The following is a 23077-nucleotide window of genomic DNA, read 5'->3' as shown; positions in this document are numbered from 1 at the left end:
ACCTTCTGGGTTAAAACGATTTTCCTGTCTCAGCCTCCCAAGTAGCTGGGATTACAGGCATGCGCCACACCTGGCCAATTTTTGTATTTTTAGTAGAGACAGGGTTTCACCATGTTGGCTAGGCTGATTTCGAACTCCTGACCTCAGGTGATCCACCCACCTCGACCTCCCAAAGTGCTGGGAATACAGGTGTGAGCCACCACACTCAGCCCAGAGTTTTAATATAATACCTTTTCTGTATCATATTCCTAGGAGTAAGTTATTTCCTTTTCATGTATCATATGTTGAAGGTAGAAAGTTGGTTACACTTCAGATACCAATAAACCAACCAGCAAGAATGTTCAGAATAAATAGAAAGCCATATATGAGGAAACAAATCAAACACTGCTTTAATTATGGTTCTGCTATTGTCCCCCACTTGCATTTCTGACCGCTCCTTTGTAGTTTGCATAGTCTTTTTTCTAATTAACATTTTTCCTCTCCTTGGCTATTTTTTTTTTTTTTTTTTTTTTTTTTTTTTTGCTTTTCTGTTGACTGTATAGCCTTGCATTTGGCTCTTTTATACCTGTTAATAGTAACTCATGTTATAACTCACCTTTCATTTTTAGTTTTGGGATTTAGTCCCATGTCATTTTAAAAACAACTTAGGAAAGATAAATGTGATTTTAAAATAAGTGAAATTCATAGAAAAGTCAAAACTTGTTTTCAGGTAAGGAATAAGAATTTTTTGTTGTTGTTGTTGTTTTTTGTTTTGTTTTGAGACGGAGTCTTGCTCTGTCGCCCAGGCTGGAGTGCAGTGGCGTGATCTCGGCTCACTGCAAGCTCTGCCTCCCAGGTTCGTGCCATTCTCCTGCCTCAGCCTTCTGAGTAGCTGGGACTACAGGTGCCCGCCACCACGCCCAGCTAATTTTTTGTATTTTTAGTAGAGATGGAGTTTCACTATGTTAGCCAGGATGGTCTCGATCTCCTGACCGCATGATCCGCCCACCTCGGCCTCCCGAAGTGCTGGGGTTACCAGCTCGAGCCACTGCGCCCAGCCAGGAATAAGAATGTTTTATATTGTTCTTACAAACCTTAAATTGAATCACATGAATTTTATTAAAGAGAGCATATAATTCATAAAAGTCTGGAATTTTTATACAAATAATTGATTTAGATAAAAAACAAAATATAACAAAAAGTACTCTCTTCCCAACTTGCTTGTACTCACTTAGAATGAGTACATTTTGGTAAAATTCTTTAAATGACTAGCCAGTTAAAAAAAACTGTGCTTCTTTGTGCTTCTGATTATTTCTGTTTAAACTTATTATTTTTCACAGAAAATTGAGACTCTCAAAGAGACAACAAATGTAAGTTATATGTTTGATACGCTCTGACTTTGCATTAGGAAATGTTTTAAAAAGTTATTTCTATTTTAAGCTGCTACTGTTGATGACAGCAATTGAGATGTTAGTTTTTATGAATTTATACAGGGGTGCTTAAGCATTGTATTATTTTTTAAAGGAATTTAAAATAATACTAATAGAATAAGCCCCTTAATTGAAATTGACTTCATGTACCATTTACCTGTTTCTGGTCTCGTCTAAAACCTGGATAAAAGGTGTCTTCCATGCACAATGGATATGTTATTTCATATTTTTTAAAAATTAATTAATTTCTTTGATTCTTAAGGCAGGATCTTACTACGTTGTCCAGGTCTCAACTCCTGGGCTCAAGCAGTCCTCCTGCCTCAGCCTTCAAAAGTGGTGGGATTGGCCAGGCGCGGTGGCTCACGCCTGTAATCCCAGCACTTTGGGAGGCCGAGGTGGGCGGATCACCTGAGGTTGGGAGTTCCAGACCAGCCTGACCAACATGGGGAAACCCCATCTCTACTAAAAATACAAAATTATCCGGGCGTGGTGGCTTATGGCTGTAATCCTAGCTACTCTGGAGGCTGAGACAGGAGAATGGCTTGAACCAGGGAGGCAGAGGTTGCAGTGAGTTGAGATCGTGCCATTGCACTCCAGCCTGGGCAACAAGAGCAAAACTGTGTCTCAAAAAAAAAAGTGATGGGATTATAGGCATGAGCCACTGCAGCTGGCTTCTTTCTTATTAAAATACATTGTAATTCAAGTTTTCTGATATAGTGGACTTCTGACATTATATAATGGGCTACTAATCAGATGTGTACCTTGCTCAAAATTTTAAAACAGGTAAAATAATAATTTGATTCACCAGTGTTTTGACAGGATCCTTTATTCTCCATACTTCCATCAAAGTCTTTTTATTTTTTTTGAAGCAACAGGGTCTTGCTGTGTCATCCAGGCTGGAGTACAATGGTGCAGTCCTAGCTCACTGCAGCTTCGAACTCCTGGGCTCAGACAATCCTCCTGCTTCAGCCATTTGAGTAGCTAGGGCTATAGGCACACGCTACTACGCACAGCCAATTTTTATTTTTATTTTTTATAGAGATGGGATTTTGCTATGTTGCCTAGGCTGGTCTCCTAGCCTCAAGCAATCCTCCTTCCTTGGCCTACCAAAGCAGTGGGATTACAGGTGTGAATCACCATACCCAGCCTATCAGCGTCTTAGGTAGATTTCTTAGGGTTGCTTGCTGTTGATGTAAGAATTCGGAAGTTAATCAGATTTGTATGTCTTTCTGTTTGAAGTGTTGAAAAACCATTTAGAGCCAGGCACGGTGGCATGTGCATGTAGTGCTAGCTACTCAGGAGGCTGAGACAGGGGGATCGCTTGAGCCCCTGAGTTTGAGGCTATAGTGTACTATAATCATGCCTGTGAATAGCCACTGCAATCCCGCCTGATGAGCATAGTGAGACCTTGTCTCTTAAAAAAAAAAAAAGAAAAAAAAAATTAGATATTATTTAGTATAAATTAACAATTTGTGGCATTCGTTAAAATTCATAGAACTGCTAATGAATGACTTCATTTGGCATTATCAGCATACTAGAACCCACTAGATCCGAAGAGGATATTTCTTGTGTAGTATAGACTTAAACTTTATACATTTGAACTGATTTTTATATTTTAAGCTTTAACATTATATATCCATTTATTTGAGCCAAGATCCTAAAATCAGTGTTTTGTTTTTATAGAGCATGGTAGAATCAATTAAACACTGCATTGTGTTGCTGCAGATTGCCAAAGTAAGTAAATTTTACTTTCAATTACCTTTGTGTATGGAGTTCAAAAATTATAATGGTGTTTTTCTTTAATAGCGAAAAAACTCAGATCTGAAACATAGTACCTTTCTACATTAAACTGTATTGTGGGCTTATTCTATGGAACAACTATTGTGTTTGGATATTATCTTAGCTACTGTTTCTGGTAATGTCATTTCTGGTAGCTGGGAAGGAGGGGAGCATGTTTGAATGACTCATCCCTTCCTTCCATTTTATCCATTATCACTGCTTGGAACAGGGACATATTTTACAAAACCTTCCACAAAAAAGTTTTTCTTAGAAAATAAAGAAGTAAGTTCTGACAGTTATTGTCCATAATGAAGAATATAATAGAGATACATTTTTAAAAATTTTACGGATTTTTTTCTGGTAGTGAACTACATTAGTGGATTTTAATTGTTATTCTTTATTCATGAAACAAAATATATTTTGAATTATTGTGGGTTAAAAATTTCATATATGTTGTCTCTTTTTCTGAAAAATTTTGGTGTATTCAACCTAAATATATATTTTATTGCCTGAGAGTTTCTGAAATAAGAATATTATTGTTTGAGAATAGGAATTCTTAAAACCATTTCTACCTCACTACACCCCTTTATTTCCAGCAAGTGGCTAGCAAGGGGTGGGTGACCAGCTCCACAGCCAAGTTGAGAAATGTTGTTTGAATGAGTTTATAATTACTCATCTCTTTTACTTCTTCAGTTGCATATGTTTGTTTGCCAAATCATAGAGACTTTTAACCTACTGTTGTTAATGACACAATAGCATAGGACAATCCATTTTTGTTTGGATAGTAAGGATATTTAGCTTATAAATTAAATGGGGCAATGTCATTTTCTTTTGAGGCCAGATTTAAAATACATTTTTTATTTTTTGAGACAGTCTCGCTATGTTGCCCAGGCTGGAGTGCAGTGGCACAATCTCAGCTCACTGCAACCTCTGCCTCCTGGGTTCAACTGATTCTCATGCCTCAGCCTCCTGAGTAGCTGAGGTTACCGGCATGCACCACCATGCCTGGCTAATTCTTACATTTTTAGTAGAGAGGGGGGTTTCACCATGTTGCCCAGGCTGGTCTGAACTCCTGGCCTCCCAAAGTGCTGGGATTACAGGCATGAGCTACCAAACCCAGCCCAATATATTATACTAAAAGTGTCAGAACTTAGGGCTTATGTTCTGTTTCTAGATGTTAGTGATATCTAGATTTCCTATGTATGTGTCTAAATTTTTCATTTCCTGTTGTAGATCATAGTATATTCCAAAGCCAAGCAGAAGGAAAGATAGGATTGGAGGCACAAAAGAGATAAGGTTTTTATTTTAGTTTTTCTTGGCTCTGGAATTACATAGGTGAGTAGAAGCACCTACATACAGTTATCCAAAAGCTTACCTACAGATAACCAGTAAACTACACCATGCCCTGTTTGAGTGACTAGGTATTTTAGAGAATCCATACTGCCTTCTCTTGAAGATTGGGGAAGCAGAGGAGCTGATACAGTGTTTAGGCCAGTTTGGGTGATCTCTGAAAATCATTCAGGACTTTAGATAGTTGTACAGTAGGTCAGCCTAGCCTATTTCAGTAGCTCACTGTTCAGCCACTCATTGAGAACATTTTTAGTGTAATTTGTAGTTGCTACGTGTCTGTGTTAGCCCAGCTTAATAAAACTACGTTTTAGGGTTCTTTGCAATGGATGACTTGGATCACATAAATGAAATTTGGCCTTTTATTTATTTCAGAAGGAAGTTTTATTGTTGTTAAGGCTTATGTACAAATACAATCCTCAATTATATTTGTACCGTATATGGACTCTGTATCTTTAAACTTAATTTAAATGTAAATGAGACCATGTCACTTGCCTGTTCAAATACCCCTGATGTTTTCCATCTCATTTGGAATGAAATAGAAACTACTTACGTTTACTGCCCTCTTACCTGTCTCCTACCCTTGCTTGGTCACACCATTCCAGTAACATTGGCTCATTTCTTTTTCTCAGGCAAGACAAGCTCCCCGCTCCCCCAACTTTAGGGATTTGCTGTTCCCTCCACGTGGAGGGCATTTACCACAGATTTCCACTAGGCTCACTCTCTCACTTTATTCAGATTTCTGCCACAAGGAACATCTTTGGAAAGACTTTTCCTGACTCCTGTATCTAAAATAGCCTATACCTCCCACTGGTTTCTTTTTCTTCATGGCCTTATATCACTAGTCAAGTTTACATGATATATTTGTTTGTTTCTCTCTTTATTGGCTGTCTACCCTAGAGTACAATCTTGGTGAGGACTTTGCTCATCTTACTACTTGTATTAGTCTGCATGGGCTGCCATAACAAAATACCATAGACTGGGTGGCTTAAGGAACAGAAGTTTATTTTCTCACTGTTCTGGAAGCCAGAAGTCCAAGATCAACATTCTGGCCTGTTCAGTTTCTGATGAGGGCTCTTCTCTTGGCCTGTGGATAGCCATGTCTTCACATAGTCTTTCCTTGGTGAGTATGCACAGAGAGAGGGACCGTGCACATGTGAGATAGCAAGCTGCTTGGTTTCTCTTCTTACAAGGACACTAATCTTATTGAATCAGGGCCCCACCCTTATGATCCCATTTAACCTTAGTTACTTCTGTAGAGGTCTCATCTCCAAATATAGCCACCTTTGGAGTTAGGGCTTCAACACAGGAATTTGGGGAGGGACACAAACATTCAGTCCATAACCCCATTGTATCCTCAGTGCCTATAGTTGCTTACCATATAGGAGGTGCCTGATAAATAACTGAATTACTGAGTGATTTTTCTAATGCATTACTTTTAATGGTTGCGTGGTTTAGTATTTTCACTATATGTATGATTTTTTTTACTTAGCCACCTCTCTGATGTGCTGTGGTGACCATCCCTATAAACTAATCTTTAGGTAAATTTAATCAGTTAATCTGTGATTAAGATAAAAGATTTTAAAATAATAACAGCAGTCAACTTTGCATACTCTTAAAGAGCATGGATTATGGACCCATACTGAGTTTGAATCCAAGCCCCACCACTGGAGCAAGTTTATTTATCCTTTCTGTGCTTTGGTTTATATTCCATATACAAGAGGGATAACAATAATGTCTGTCTCTTACTGATACTGTGAGACTAAATGATTACTTGTGATGCTCTTGGTAGCTGGCATGTAATAAGCTCTAAATAAGTGTTTATTAAATTTAAAAAAAATAGAAGGATGCAAATTTTAAAGTGACAGTAACACATCTGGTAAAAATTGGAGAACTTCCATCGAGTACTGATGGAAATATAAATTGTTATAGCCACTTTGGCAGACTGTTGTTCACTGGCAGGTTAATAAAATATCAGAATCAACTACTTTGAGGGAGATAATGCCATTTGAGACCCCACAGTGATATGAGAAGATAGCTAATTTGATACCTTTCTTGTTTGGGGCTGATTAGTATCAGCTTCTTAGAGGCGGCATGCTGTAAGTAAAAATTTTAATTTTAAGCTCCTTCCAGGTTTGATTCTTTCATTTGAATTCCCATTCCCAGTAGATTCTCTCCTGCCTAAATGATTAGTGTATTGGTTCCCAAACTTTACTGCACATTGGAGTCATTTGGAAGTCAGTTCTGATTCCTGGCTCCCATCCCTAGACATTCTGTTATAATTCTGTTGTGTGGGGTATCACCTGGTTATTGGGATTATTTTAAACCGCTGGGTGGTTTTAATGTGCAACAAAGTTTTGAGACCACCTAGTTAGTGGAATTTTCAAGTGGGCTTTGTTATCTCAGAAGACATCCTTCCCCTTACCCTTGGTGGAGACAGCTGATGTTCTTCTCCTGGGAGACTGCAGTGGAGCTGGGGGGTAAGGGGAGAGAAGGGGAGTAGGGCAGGACAGAGTGAAGATAAGCTAGGAGGCCCCTGCAGGTGGCGACTTAACCAGTATCAGAGTCAGGTGATGTGACCACATACCACAACTCAGAATGCCTGTCAGAATGGCATGTGCCAGGGGGTTGACTGTGATTTACTAGAACACTATTTTTGCATTGTTTAATTTTCACTGAAATTGAGAGAAAGGCTATGCTAGACATGCTTTGGTTATGAGGTATAGTTGCTACAAACTTAAACTCTGGTTGATTTTCACCAGTTAAATCATGCAGTAAAACAGTATTTCAATACAGTTAAAATCAGGCACTTTAAATGGTTTTTCTTACAGGCAAAGATAGAGACTATTAACATTTTTCAAGGTAGACACAGATCAATTTGATTTATATAGTTTTTATAGTCTTGCATAAAATAGATGCAAGTAAATACTGTTGATTACTTAGAATTTGAGGCTTTAATTTTGTCAGCTCCTGTTGAATATCCTAAGTCTAGACCAGTGCTATACAATAAAAATATGAGAGCTATAAATGTAATTTAAAATTTTCTTATAACATTTTGAAAGGTAAAAAGAAACAAGTGAGATTAATTTTAATAATGTATTTTAGTAACCCAGTATACCAAAAATATTATTTCAACATGTAATCAGTATAAAAATTTACTAATGAGTTAGTTCATATTCTCCCTCTCTCTTCTTTCTTTCTCTCTCTCTCATTTTTTAAGAGATAGTGTCTTGCTCTGTCACCCCAGAATGGAGTGCAGTGTCACAATCATAAATAATTCACTGCAACCTCAAACTCCTGGGTTCAAGCGATCCTCCTGCCTCAGCCCCCTGAGTAGCTGGGACTACAGGTACTCACCACTGTGCCTGACTAATTTTTAAATTTTTTGTAGAGACAGGGTCTCGCTTTGTTGCCCAGACTGGTCTCAAACTCTTGGCTTCAAGTGATTCTCCGTCCTCGGCCTTCCAAAATGCTGGCATTACAGGCATGAGTCTTTCTCTTTTTGCACCGAGTCTTCAAAGTCATGGATGTTCTTTAAGCCACCTAGTCGATGGTATTTTGTTATGGCAGCCCAAGCAGATTAATACAAGTGGTAAGACAAGCAAAGTCCTCACCAAGATTGTACTTTAGGGTAGACGGCCAATAAAGAGATAAATAGACAAATGGTTTATTTCAATGGTTTTTATTATATTTACAAAATTGTACAACCATCACCATAATCTAATTTTAGCATACTTTTATCACTGCAAAAAGAAACTCTATACCTATTAAGCAATCATTTTCCATATAGATTTTCTATATAGATGGTCCCTGACTTAACAATGGTTTTACTTAGGATTCTTCGACTTCATGATGGCAAAAAAGTAATATGCATTCAATAGAAACTGTACTTTGAATTTTGAGTTTTGGTTTTTTCCCAGGCTACTGATAATGCTGTATGATCTTCTCTCACTATGCTTACTGGGCAGTGGCAGCAAGCCACAGCTCCCAGTCCGCCACGCAATCACAAGAGTAGCCAGCTGAGACTCTGCACTGTGTACTGTGTTGCAAGATGGTTTTTGCCCAACTGTAGGCTAATGTAAGTGTTCTATAACACGTTTAAGGTAGGTTAGGATAAGCTATGCTGTTTGGTAGGTTAGATGAATTAAATGCATCTTTGACTTACAGTATTTTCAACTTAAGATGGGTTTATTGGGAGGTAAACTCTATTGTAAGTTAAGGAGCGTCAGTGCCTCCCTTTCTCTTCCAACAGCCTCCTACCCCCCACCCCATCCAACCCTTGGCAACTATTAATCTACTTTCTCTCTCTAGATTTGTCTATTCTTGACTCTTCATGTAAGTTGAATCTTACAATATGTGGTCTTTTGTCACTAGCTTCTTTCACTTAGCATCATGTTTTCAAAGGTTCATCCATGTAGAGATCACTTTTGCCTGGAATTTTGAACATGACTACAGTTCTACAGGATATTTCCACGATGAACTTAGTTAAATCCCTATATAGAAAAATAATTGCCATGCTGTTGGTGTTGATTGTTGTGTAGCCAGAGTTAGAATTGTGTTTGGCTAAGAATGTACACATGGAATTAAAATCTTAGTGGAGGCAGATAGATCATGTTCTAACATTATTACTTACCTGGTAAATAAGCTTTCTTGTAGGAGAAATACACAAGGAGTTACTTAAATGTAAGAATGAAGTTAATATTTTTAACATTTTTCCTTAAGGACCAGAGTAATGCGGAGAAGCACGCAGATGGAATGATAGTAAGTTTAATCTAATCTTTTGTTTCCCTTTACTTCTGCAGAGCATTATAACCAGTCATATCAGGAGAAGCCTGAATTACTACTCATTTTTCAATGCCAACTACTCACTGCTTTTTGTTGTTGACTCTTGCAGTTTCCTTTAAGCTCCCTTCTTTCAGCAATCATTTGCAGGGAAAATGGCAATCTTAAAATTTTTCTAAGTGTGGGTTCAGATTGAATCACTTTGCATGTATTAACTTGAAGGGTTAATCATGGTATGAATACTCAGCTTTTACAATTAAATAATGCATAACTCAGTGCCATATTTCTTGTCTAATTTCTTTTTTTCTCAGATGAAAGTGGAGGTGGGGGGAGTACAATATTGAAACACACCTTAATCTATTTGAATATGTTTATAGGTTCCTATTATCTTTTATTTTTAGTTTGTGTGTGTGTGTTTACCATCATTGTTAATGTGGTATGTACTGCATTTTTGTTGGAACAATTTACAACATGAATTCTTTCTCTTATAACCATCTTCTTACTCTTTCCTCTCTCTTATCTTTTTACCTTTCCTTTATATTCAACTTCCCCTCTAAAAAGAAAGAAGAAAATTGTATTGTTAGTATTTCCCAGATGGAAATAAAAGAGTTTGAAGGTTTGTGGTTTGTGCTTACCCTAGTTTTATGGTAACTGAGTGACCTCAGGTCTGTATTCCTTAAGCGGGAGGCAGCTTTTTTGTTTGTCCTAGACTTTACAAATGCCAGCTTGTCTGAGATCTGGAAAAACATTCTGTAAATTTTCAAAAACATCTCCTGATTGTACTTGAAAGGATGAGCATGTTATCTTTATATTTGGTTTAAAAAATGTTTTAAGTTAAATCTGTGTTTGTGTATTTCTTAAGAAAGCAGAAGTAAAATAAGCATGTTTGGAATTTGAATTAAATACATCAGAATTTTTGTCAATTCAAAGTATGATCCATGGTGATATAATACAATTATATGATATAAATGTAATACAAACTGAAATAATATCTCTTCGTGAGATACTATCGAAGATTGTTAGCCTCATAGGAAAGAACTGAATGTATTGTCTAGCATTTTATGGTCCCCAAAGACTCCAAAGGAAAACCATGTTGGCTGTTATTTTTATCTCTTTTCCCTCAAAGCCAAATTAGTTATATTATGTTAAATAAAACAGGCAGGATTTTATAAAACATACCAAAAACACTTGATCATTTGCAATGAAAAACATCTAGAAAGTTTATACTCATAGAAAATTTAAACTTTTAGAAAAATATCTTTGAATCATTTGCCCAGGGACTAGAGCATATTTTCCTTAAGAATTTTTGTTTTGAAAAAATAGAGGAACTATTCATGGAATAGGCCTTAGAGGCAGGCTGCCTGGGTTCAAATAGAATAGCCTTACCACTCACTACCTGTGACCTTGGCAAATTACTTAACCTTTCTGAGTCTTAATTTCTTTTCCTGTAAAGAAAGCTGAAAAGTTCTACCTTACAAGTTTGTTGTAAGGTACAGAAGGAGCGCATAGTATTCAATAAATGTTAGCTATACGTACATGTATGTGCATGTGCAATACATTGTATTACATGGGTTTCATTAATGTCAAAACAGATTAGGGCTGAGTAGCAGTATTTTTGCTTCTCAAGTTCTGCACATTTATTTTTAAAGCAAGCTGTAGAATGTAATGTGACATATTTTAGCCTGAAGTTGACTGACCAAGGACTGTGGATAAGTGTAGCATAGTTATTTTTTCTATCAAAAACAACAACAATAACAAAAAGATTGAGTACTTTTAATATACATGCTGTCAAAAGACAAAATTACAGCAAATTTAATCATAGATCTAATTGGTTTTTATTCAAGATGCATGAATCGGATCAGCCTCCATTCTACAAAATAGAATGAGAGGTCTCACTGGGCAATGGCAAAGCAGTGGGTTTTGTAAGGTGAGAACTGTAACAGGAAAAAATGCTGATTGGTTAACATCAGATTACTTTTAAGGGTTAAAACAGAGCATTTCCGTATTACACTGATTCGAGTAGACTGGAATCTCCTATTTTCAGAAAAAAAAAACTGGTCTATTTTGGGATCCACTTGCTTCCTTAGAGTTTAGTGATACGGCATTTAGCAAGAGTGACTCCATTTTGGTTTGGTCTGATCTGTTGGGCCCTAGTACAAGAGCTCAATCTAAAACAGTGGCCTCCCATAATTTTTGTTTAACAGTACAGAAAGTTTTTAAGTGTTTTCTTTGGTTGACCAGCCTAATTGTAAGAACGTTTCATCTGGAAAATAAAAGATTACATCAAAAAGAGAATTCTGGTCCCTTGTTCCAAAGTTATTTTATTTCTTATTCCCTTCAGTGGGAGGGGTAAGGAGGTGTGACATATTCTCACTGCTATATATCAAAGCGTTAATGGTGGAATTTTGTCTTTGTAAAGCATTTGGAGTTATTTTCAAGAAAAGCGCTGTGTAAACAAGGAATTTATTTTAAGAACAACTCCACGTTTGTTGAGATACTTGTTTAGTTATTATGGCTTGGTCTGGTATCTGAAAATAGAATCAAAGTAATAACCAGAAAGCCCTTAGTACCCATGTAAATACGGACTCTTTATTTTGCAGACCGGGAACTTAAGGCCTATAGAGGATAAGAGACTTAAAGATGCTAAGCTATTAAAAACTCCAAGTCTCTGTTTCTTTGCTTTTCTCAGTGCTTCAAAACATTCCCCAGTTCATTTTCTTATTTTTTTTTTAATTATTACTGATTGTTTTGGGGGTGTTTTCTCTAAGTGTCCTTCATTTTTCAGTTAAAGTATTTATGGCAGATAAACTATTGTAGTGACAGGAATCAGAATTCCTGTGTTCAAGTCACTTGATTGAAAAGACCTTATTTAATGAGTTTTAGATATTCATGCAGAAAGAGGGTTGGGTTTTTTTGGTTTTAAATTTTTTTTCGTTAGCAGTCCTGAACACAATGTATGTTTGTTTGTTTTCACATGGCCTGGAAAAAAAAAATTTTAACTTAGATATTACATGAGAATGCTACAAAAACATTACCATTACCTCAGTTTCTATTATTAGGTAATTTTAAGTTTTTACAACTGCTTTTTTGGGCTTACTTATTGGCAAAGTATTTCCCTTATATTTCTGTTTTAGTATCTTCTGTTATAAGCACTACTTAATATAAATGTGAAGTTCAGTTTTCCAGATCAATTAAAGGTAAAGAACTTACATTTTTATTTCTTGGGTTTGCCCAGTTTAGTCTTCTAAATGGTAAATGTAAACTTTGCTGTGGCAAAGACTTTGGTTTAACATGTACACACCCACACCCCCCCTTCGCCGCCCTATCATAAGTTATGGAGTTTTCTTTTTCAAATGCCTTCATGCTGTCAGAATAATTTCTTGACTTAGAATCAGAGAATCCTAGACTTTTCTCCCCTCTAAAATTAACTACATGTCTGAATTTTTTTCTCCCTCTCTTCTTAATCCTCAGAAAGCAAGCCCTCTTCTCTACACTCCCCAATTAGGAGATACATCTCTTTCTCTTTAGGGACCATAAAACTAGACACACAGTCGGTCTTGTGCATCTGTGGATTCAACCAACCGTGGATTAAAAATATTTGAGGAAAAAAAAATACCTCTTTACTGAATATGTATATACTGTTTTCCTTGTCATTATTTCCTAAACAATACAGTATAATGGTGATTTATATAATACTTACATAATATTAGGTGTCATAAGTAATTTAGAGATGATTTAACTTATATGGGAGCGTATGTGTAGGTTGTATACAAATATTATACCATATCTTATCAGGGACTTGAGTATCTGTGGATTTTGGTATCCTCAGGGGGTGCTTGGAACCAGTCCCCCTTGGATACCTGAAGAGTGACTGTACTGTGTGATAGCAGCAGTATGGGATGGAAAGATGAGATCCTAGTGGTGCAGGTACATTAGTTGGACATTTGGTGTAACTCACCAGAAGTGAAAAAAACAGAGAAACAATATTTGTGGTGAATTAAGAAATTGAGAAGCACCGAATTGAATTGAGAGGTGGTTTTGACTTCCTGAAATCTCCCCACACCATTTTATAACTCCTCAGTTTTTCCATTTAGCTTTACCTTCTTCTGTGACAGAGATTCATTCATTTTCTTTCCTTACTATGCTTTAAGAAACTCTTACACTTCTGTATAGAAAAGGTGTTTCATTTCCTCTTTTCATTTTGATCAACATATCTATATAGCTACCCTCAGGATTTTGCAGTCATAAATGTGGGCATTTGGGAGGTTAGCATGAGAAGAGCATTTAATTAAAAATAACCATATTGTGTTTCTTTATTTTAGAGTACTATTAATCCCGTAGATGCAATATATCAACCTAGTCCTTTGGAACCTGTGATCAGCACAATGCCTTCCCAGACTGTGTTACCTCCAGGTAATTTGGGAAAATGTTTCTTAGATTCATTGATGAGAAAAAAATAATTTGTGCGGCTGTCATAGCAGTCTTAGCTATTACTGTTTATTTTTGGTTTTCCTTGTTTTTAATAAATAAAAGGACTCAAAAAATAATACAGCTGAAAGTGAACTGGAAAAAGATGATAATGTTTTGATATTGGGGCTTTACTGAAGTGTGATGAAAGTGGTTTTGGTATTCAAAGTGAGATAGAAAACAAATGTGGTTACTAAGATTTGGATTCACTGGTAGGACAGAATTCTATGACTCAGAATTCATGGCTAGCGAGGAAAAATTACTGTACCTTATTCTGGATAATCCAGGGATGTTCTCTTTTGGGGTATTCTGTGTAGCTCTGAACAATACAAATGGTATGTTCATGGTAGATTTTAAGATAATGAGAAAGTGAAGAAGGAAATTTATGATGCCTACTGATCACACGACATCTGGTTTTTTTTTTTTTTTTTTTTGTATAGAGCAATAAATGCAATTTTTTTAAAACTGGCAAAGAAGGGCTCAGGGCCAATACCTAGCTACACTGACTGATTCCTTTGCCCTTTTGTTATATCCGACATTTCTATGTTCTCAATGATGGCATAGTGAAGTCAGAAATTGTACTGTAAAAGGGAAAACTCTTTTTAAAAGTACTAGCAAGTATGTGAAATCCTTTTGTGAGTTTTTATTTCTTAAGTGAATTAGCTTAAACTACCTCTCGGGGCTAAAGAGGAGGAGGTACTGTACTCCACTTCAGATTTTATGTGGTTTGAGGCTCAGAAACACATTATCATCAGAAGCATTTGTTGGTTTTACAGCGTAGTTATACTGCAGTATTGGCCTACTGTGGCTGGTCTTTTGATATCCTGCCTGGTATCTTAGTACTCTGTAGCCTGTCATCGTTGAGTTTAAGAGGCTAGGAAGTCAAAAGGAAGGAATATCATGGAACTAGACTTAATGAAATAAAGTTTCAAAAATTACTGGCCTTTAGGATTTTGAATCCCAGACAATTACAGTCAATAGAATGTGTGTCTGGCTGTTTCTGTACTTTATTTTATACGTTCAAATCTCCTAGAACCTGTTCAGTTGTGTAAGTCAGAGCAGCGTCCATCTTCCCTACCAGTTGGACCTGTGTTGGCTACCTTGGGACATCATCAGACTCCTACACCAAATAGTACAGGTACAGATTTGCATAATTTCTTTATGTCTCATAACTCTTTATTAACATTTGAGGTTTGTTTATGACCTCTGATGAAGGGGAAAGTTGAAGAAATGTGTTGTATATTTTCTGTTGGAGATATCTTAGTTATTACAGTTCCATATATGAAGTGGTTAGCTTTATGTTTGAAAGAGAAGCTTTAGTAATTAAGTGTTACTTATTTTTAAATTTTTAAAATTTTTATTTTTGAGATAGGGTCTCACTCTGTCATTCAGGCTGGAGTGCAGTGGTATGATCAGGGCTCACTCTAGTTTTGACCTCCCAGGCCTCAGGCTCCCAAGTAGCTGGGACCACAGGCACACACACCACACTTGGCTGATTTTTAAATTTTTGTAGAGAGGAGTCTCCCTATGTTGCTCAGGCTGGTCTCAAACTCTTGGGCTCAAGCAGTCTTCCTGCCTCAGCCTCCCAGTGTGCTGGGATTATACAGGCATGAGGCACCATGCCTGGAATAATTTAAATAAAATAGTACAGAGTTTTGTTTGTTTGTTACCTTAACATTTATTTGGTGATCTGTGTTGACTTTTTGAAAAATTTACTCCAGCTAGATAGACTTGCATACTTTCTTATTATGAAGCTGACACAGAAGTGCACAGAAAACTGAAAGTCCTCTTTACTCTCCCCCCAGTAATTTGCATACATGTATGTGCATATACACTTACGTTGTGTATTTTTATTGTTTTTGTTTAAACCTAAGTTAGGTTATGTGTTTCTGTGACTTGCGTTTTTCCTTTAACAAAGAACACTTAGAGCCCTTTCCATGTTTGTAAAATTAGGTCTACAAGCATTCTTTTTACAGCTGCCTGGGCAGGTATTGCTTGTTTTTTCCACTGATGGACATTTAAGTTTTTTCCAGTGTTCTTCTGCTATAAGCCACACTTTGGTGATATCCTTGTACAGCACCTTTGGCATATGTGTATTTTTTTAGAAAACATCTATCTTTCACCTTTTTGCCAGTTTTATAGTGAGAAAAAAGATACTTCATTTTAATTTGCATTTTATTTTTGTTTGTTTAAACGTTTTGTTTTTTTGTTTTTGAGATGGAGTCTCACTTTGTCGCCCAGGCTGGAGTCCAGTGGCACCATCTCGACTCACTGCACCCTCCACTTCCTGGGTTGAGGTGATTCTCCTGCCTCAGCCTCCTGAGTAGCTGGGATTAAAGGCGTGCGCCACCATGCCCCACTAATTTTTGTATTTTTAGTAGAGACGGCATTTCACTGTGTTGGCCAGGCTGGTCTCGAACTCCTCACCTCAGGTGATCTGTCCACCTCCACCTCCCAAAGTGCTGGGATTACAGGTGTGAGCCACCATGCCCAGCCTGCATTTTCTTAATTCGTTTAGGCTTATGGTCTTTATTTTTTCTCTATTTTACAGGGATACTATCAGTGTTAGATACTAGATTTATCTTGTTTTAAAATTAATTAAATGTATGTTGAATAACTTGTAGAACCAAACTCAAGGAAGCATCTAGCACTTTTCACACTGTTAAACCTGGAAACCAAAACCAAAACCACTCTTGAAGAAGTGGGAGATCAGCCCCTTTTGTTCATCCTCAGATTTTTTTCCCGGTAGGATTTTTCCTATGTAATGATGAATAATTACCCTGTGATTTTAAAAATTCAAATTAGTGAAAGTACTGATGCTATTACTTTGATCTTTACTATTTAACAGCATGGGCAGTTGCCTTTGAATTTTGAAAGAAAAAAAATAGCTCCCTTACTTGAAGCTCTTGGGAAAAGGCTGATAAGCAATTGGAATAATGAAATTGAAATACTTTGGCTGACTTCTGTATTTCCTGTGCTGTGTCACCTCTTCTTCATTTAAAAAATAGTACCTGTTTGTTGTTCGTGTTTTTATGTCGGAATTTTGAAACAACCAAAATTCCAAAATTTTTCTGTTTGGAAATACATAAAACTAGCAACAGACTTTGAGAAAGTGAGAAGCTCTTCTTATGTACATTAATTTTAGTAAAAATTATTTCCAGAAGATAATCTTCTGAAAACTATTTCAGTTGAAGATATTTCAAAAATCTAATACTTTAGAGTAGATTTAAAGAAAAATTTAAAATTAAATTTCTGTGTTTTATATCTTATTTGATTTTTCATCCTAACTTCATTTTCTCCACTTCTCTTGTTAATACAAAAAAGAAATAAAGGAATAAAAATGTTTGCTCTCCTAAGTAAATCTCAGATCTTTTGTTTGCAGTTCCCACTCAAACTTTTCTTCTTAGATACAGTTTCACTTGTGTGATCACCTGGAATATTTGCATGCTACTTAATCATTTGCAATTCTTGGTCAATTTTTTTTTATTCCAATAAGAAAAAGCTGCTTTTCTCTCTTACTTTTTCTGTTGGGTAATAAAAAGAATGTGAAGTTATTTACTAATAAGGTGAGCTACCTTTGGAATTTCCAAAATAAGCATTACGTTTTAGGGGTTAAACTTTTTGTGTTATCTTTTTAAAATACCTTTGTGAATATGATGACTAAATGGGGCAAACTGATGTGCTCTTTTTCACAACTATTGAACCATAAATATAGGAGTGGGCAAAAAATCCGTAAGTGACTCTGGATTCTTTTTTTTTTTTTGAGACAAGGTCTCACTCTGTTTACCCAGGCTGGAATGCAATGGCACAAACACAACTCACTGCAGCCTCGACCTCCTCAGATCAAGTGATCCTGCTCCAGCCTCTTGTGTAGCTGAGACCACAGGCACATGCCACCATCCCAGCTAATTTATTTATTTAAGAGATGGGGCTCTCACTTTGTTGCACAGGCTGGTCTTGAACTCTTGGCCTCAAGCAGTCCTCCCATCTGGTCTTCCCAAAGTGCTGGAATTACAGGCATGAGCCATTGTGCCTAGCCTGGATTCATTTTTATTGCTGTCTTCAATTTCTTCCAGAACTGTGGCCCTGGCTTTCAGATTGCCATCAGTGTCTTAATAAACTTTAGTCTTCACCAGACATCTGTAGATTAGTATAAATTGCCTGACAGCCCTTAAATGCTCAATAAGTTAAATTGATCTTAATACTCCATTTGTCGGTTGGTTTGATACTTTTTTGTTCTTGGTTTACTACTAGACGAGGTACCAGATGATCATCTCAGAGATTAGATGGCAGGCTTCTTTCTCTGGGTCTTCATTAATTTCCATTTCTTTAGTTAGACTGTTTAGGAATAGAAAAATGTTCTTCTGAATCTTTTCATTTTCTGCATTCTTCTCATCGTAGTCCTCTATTTTTATCTCCACCTCTGAGCCCCTGACTTAGGTGGAAAAGAAGAGAGGAGTTTGGATGGTGTGTGTATTTTCCATGTGATTGCCAAAAAATATTGAATGATAGGAATGTGATATCCTGCAATATTTTAATGTTTATGTGGTCTTAATATTCTTTCCATTTTGCATTGCTAGTGGCTCACTGCTGCATTTTTAGGTATCTGGATCTGCAGTGTAAAATAAAAGCCCTGGCATCCCGTTGGTAATCGTATCTGTTGTTGGACTTGCAACTCCACAACTCATATAATCAAAAGGGCCCTCTTCCTAGTATTAGTGATAATCTTTAATTATAGAATGAGGACATAGCTTTTTGTTTCATTTATTTAAAAGGCTGTGTCCTCATTTTATATCATGATTTGCCATTTTCTGTGTGGAGTTTAAATGTTGGTTTTCTTTATAAATAGTGTAGCAACTTTTACAAACTTAACCAAACTCTTTTTTGATTTTAGAAAAGTCTGCTTTGACTCCATCTCCCTAGTTTCTTCTCTATCACCAACATTTTTCTCTAAAACCCTTTTAACTTCCTAGGCAGTGGCCATTCACCACCGAGTAGCAGTCTCACTTCTCCAAGCCATGTGAACTTGTCTCCAAATACAGTCCCAGAGTTCTCTTACTCCAGCAGTGAAGATGAATTTTATGATGCTGATGAATTCCATCAAAGTGGCTCATCCCCAAAGCGCTTAATAGAGTAAGTAGATGAACAGAATATGTATTTAAATGATTCTCCTGATTTTTAAAAATCTAATTTGATTTTGAGACTAGTGTTAATGACAGACTTGCGTCATCAGTTATTATTTGGGAAAATTAAAAGGGCAACCTTTTTAATAGAAGAAGTTTTTTATTGATATATAATAGTTGTATGGACAACTTGTTTTTAGTCGGCTTATTGAGCAAAGCCAGTTCTGTGAGAGTTTTGATTTTAGTCCTAAGTTACTCCAAATGGAATAAATAGCATCACCTATAGTGATATGCCAGTGTTATTAGTTGAACCCTGGCCATTTCTACAGTACCAACAGTAGGAGAGGGTCCAATGAGAGTGAATAAGCTATGAAGCATTATACAAATAAGAGGTTTCTATTACTTTTTTCTTTTTTTAATTAGAGTGGAAATATTCAACACCTATCAGCCAGGCACTGTGCTAGGTTGATATCAAGATTACAAAGATCCAGGCCCTGCCCACAGGGAACTTTTGGGGGAATAGGCAGACATTTATAATCTAATGGAATACATGGTATGGTATCTTAGTCCCTTTAAGCTGCCATAACAAAATACAGTAATCTAGGTAGCTTATAAACAACAGAAATTTATTTCCTACAGTGTTATGGAGCAAAAGGGGCTTGCTGCCCAATGCGCTAGAAGCCATTACTAAGTCCCAGGTTTTTGAGGAAAGAAAAGCTTTTTATTGCAAGTCTACTTACAGGGAAACGGAAGTCCACGTCAAATCTGTCTCTCTGCACTGGCTTTAAGGCACTAATTTTATTTAAAAACGTTTAGGGAGGCCAGGTGTGGTGGCTCACGCCTGTAATCCCAGCACTTTGGGAGGCTGAGGCTGGCAGATCACGAGGTCAGGAGTTCGAGATCAGCCTGACCAACATGGTGAAACCCTGTCTCTACTAAAAATACAAAAAAAAAAAAAAAAAAAAAAAAATTAGCCAGGGTTGGTGGTGCATGCCTATAAATTCCAGCTACTCAGGAGTCTGAGGCAGGAGAATCGCCTGAACCTGGGAGGCGGAGGTTGCAGTGAGCTGAGATCACACCACTGCACTCTAGCCTGGGCGACAGAGCAAGACTCTGTCTACAAACAAACAACAACAACAAAAACAGTTTAGGGAGCTAGGTGTGGTGGCTTATGCCCCTAATCTCAGCAATCGGGGAGGCTGAGGTGGGAGGATCAGTTGAGCCCAGGAGTTTGAGACCAGCTTGGGCAACATGGTAAAACCCTGTCTCTAAAAAAATACAAAAATTAGCTGAGTGTGGTGGCACACGCCTGTTGTCCTAGCTACTCGGGAGGCTGAGATGGGAGAATCTCTTGAACCCAGGAGGTGTAGGTTGCAGTGAGCTGAGATTGGGCTGCTGCACTCCAGCCTGGGTGACAAGAGTGAGACTCTGTCTTAAAAAAAAAAGAAAGAAGTAGAATTACTGATTTACTTTCATTTTACTTGTGTTTGTTGTAGATGTATTAATAGTTAGCTGAGTTTTTGTTGGGAATTACTTCTAATTCTGCTTTCTCAGGGGTTAGTACTGTTACTATAGCTAGGGTTTTTGCTTTTTAAGACAGTACAAATTTGGAAATAATTAAATGTGAATTTGCAAGCCAGTTACCTTCAGCCAGTCCTTAGACCTTGAATGCTGGTTTCTTTAAATAAGAAATGTTGCGTTAAGACTCTAGCTTTCTTAAGTATGCACATGAATTGAGAAATACAGTATTTGTATTATGACTGTATCATAACTGCTCAAAATGTTAGCACGTATATGAAAAATGACTGTATTGCTTCATCAAATTTTTTGTCTTACGATCAATTCGGCTGTTGAATGTGGGAAAAAGTGAAATATATGTGGTCTAGGTGAATATATATAGTTAAGACGTGGAAGGGAGGTTTAAATCTACAACTAAAGAAGGCCAATGTAGCAGAAAGGGCTTAGTTTAGCATATTGGTTTCTTTTCTTCATTTTGAATGTTAAAACATAAACTATTGAGAAACCATTGTTAGCAGTTTGCCAATAGAAATTTAATTTTGGAAAAAAAGTTTTTATAATAATGGGGTTAAAAGAAAATAAGCATTTGGAAGAAAATTCCAAAATGAAAGGTTATTATTAATTTTTGAAGGGTTCAATCATTATTTTATTTAAAAGAGAATTAAAGACCATCTTTTTTTTTTTTTTTTTTTTTTTTTTTTTGAGACAGAGTCTCTGTCGCCCAGGCTGGAGTGCAGTGGCGCCATCTTGGCTCACTGCAAGCTCTGCCTCCCGGGTTCACGCCATTCTCCTGCCTCAGCCTCGCGAGTAGCTGGGACTACAGGCACCCGCCACCACGCCCGGCTAATTTTTTGTATTTTTAGTAGAGACGGGGTTTCACCATGTTAGCCAGGATAGTCTCGATCTCCTGACCTCATGATCGACCTGCCTCTGCCTCCCAAAGTGCTGGGATTACAGGCACGAGCCACCACGCCCAGCCTTTTTTTGAGACGGAGTTTCACTCTTGTTGCCCAGGCTGGAGTGCAGTGGCGCAGTCTCGGCTCACTGCAACCTCCACCTCCTGGGTTCAAGTGATTCTCCTGCCTCTGCCTCCTGAATAGCTGGGATTACAGGTGCCCATCACCATGGCCAGCTAATTTTTGTACTTTCAGTAGAGGCGGCATTTTGCCATGTTGGCCAGGCTGGTGTCGAACTCCTGACCTCAGGCTGTCCGCCCGCCTCGGCCTCCCGAAGTGCTGAGATCACAGGCATGAGCCACTGCACCTGGCCTAAAGACAATACATTAGCTGTTGTTCTAAACAAAGTGCAATTGAATGTCACTTGCTAGTAAATCACTCATCTATCCATCCTTTAAAAGCATATGACTGTATTCAGTAAAAGCTTGATATTATGTGGTTAGCTCTTGGTAACATCACTGATAGACACTCTCTGGCCCCAGTTTAAGGGATTCTCTCAAAATTTCTATGAAATCGAAACATTTAAAACACCTGTTGTACCTGTAATAGGCAGGTCTACAACGTCATGCACAGGCTCAAGGGCTTCTTCTACTCCTGTTGTTAAGGTTCCTTCTATGCTGTCCCAGTACCCTGTCCTATAATAAACACACAGTTCATGAATATCTCTTTGAAAGGGTCCAGAGTTAAGTTTTTATGTCCAACTAACCCACTCTGTGTTCCTTTTCTCCCTCAATTTCACTCTTCCTTGTTTGTATAATCTAGAAGCCCAAACCAGTAAGGACTGCAGATGTTTTATTTGGGCAGCACAGTGTTCTGTTGACTTGTTTTTTGTTTTGTTTTAACAAGGCTTTAGATACTTTCAGGTTGGGTATGCTGGCTCCCCAGTTCCATATATATGTTATGTCTTGGTCCTATCCACATATTCTCTGCCTGGCATCTGTAGGTATTTGAGCTTGTGACACCTGCTGGTCATCAGCTGCTACTGCTGATTTTCTAACAGGTCAAATTTCTTTTTACTATTTTTTGTTTTTCTCTTTCTGAAGGAAGAGAACTTGAAAGCTTAAGTCCTTTCACTGTTCTTTTTCTAAAGACCTATACTAATGATAGCTTCTGTGTAACTACTATGTTACTGAGCACTGTAGTTTACACATTTATAAATTAGATAAAAGTACATGTTGGAAAGAACTTGTACTTTGGAGCCAGACGTGTTTGAAATGGCTCCACTACTCACCAGCTGTATGACTTCAGGCCAGTCACTGAACCTCTGAGCATCTATGTATTATGAGCGTCATTGTGTTTACCTTAGGGTTGTAATGTAGATATAGACATACCATGTATGGTGCATACAGGGTACTCAATAAATTGTTATTATAATTCTTAGCTTTAAATTGTTTTTGCATACTTGATGATTTTATGCCTAAATTCTAGACAACTTAGCCCATTGCAGATAAAACTTTCCTGTATACATAGATGTTGTTTTTAACTGTTTTCTTTATATCATTTGTTCTGAACAAGGTAAATTATGAAATGGCTGAAAATTTATCCCATTTTTTTTCAATTTACAGTCTTATTGAGTATTTCACTTGGCTCAGACATGGTTTCTAACCATGGGTAAGGAGAAAAAACACAGCATAAATAGGACCTTTGAAATCACATCTAAAATAAGATTCATATAGGATTTGGGGTTTTTAGGTCA

The 23077-nt window shown here is 37.2% G+C and overlaps 1 protein-coding gene across 14 annotated transcripts in view; it reads left to right on the top strand.

Moving 5' to 3' along the window:
* OSBPL9 (oxysterol binding protein like 9) overlaps positions 1 to 23077 on the top strand; it is a 172315-nt gene that overhangs the window by 130694 nt on the left and 18544 nt on the right. For 4 of the 14 annotated variants that reach the window (XM_054521085.2, NM_001132378.1, XM_063712231.1 and 1 more), the window contains 6 exon segments: positions 1320 to 1349; positions 3093 to 3143; positions 9258 to 9296; positions 13640 to 13730; positions 14818 to 14922; positions 18758 to 18917. In XM_054521085.2, coding sequence (XP_054377060.1) covers positions 1320 to 1349; positions 3093 to 3143; positions 9258 to 9296; positions 13640 to 13730; positions 14818 to 14922; positions 18758 to 18917 — 476 coding nt within the window. 14 annotated transcript variants of the gene reach the window in all.

Source organism: Pongo abelii, chromosome 1 (genome assembly GCF_028885655.2).
Source record: "Pongo abelii isolate AG06213 chromosome 1, NHGRI_mPonAbe1-v2.0_pri, whole genome shotgun sequence".
NCBI lineage: Eukaryota > Metazoa > Chordata > Mammalia > Primates > Hominidae > Pongo > Pongo abelii.
The sequence above is the reverse complement of the archived record's forward strand: the minus strand, read 5'-3'. Positions and strand labels throughout refer to the sequence as shown.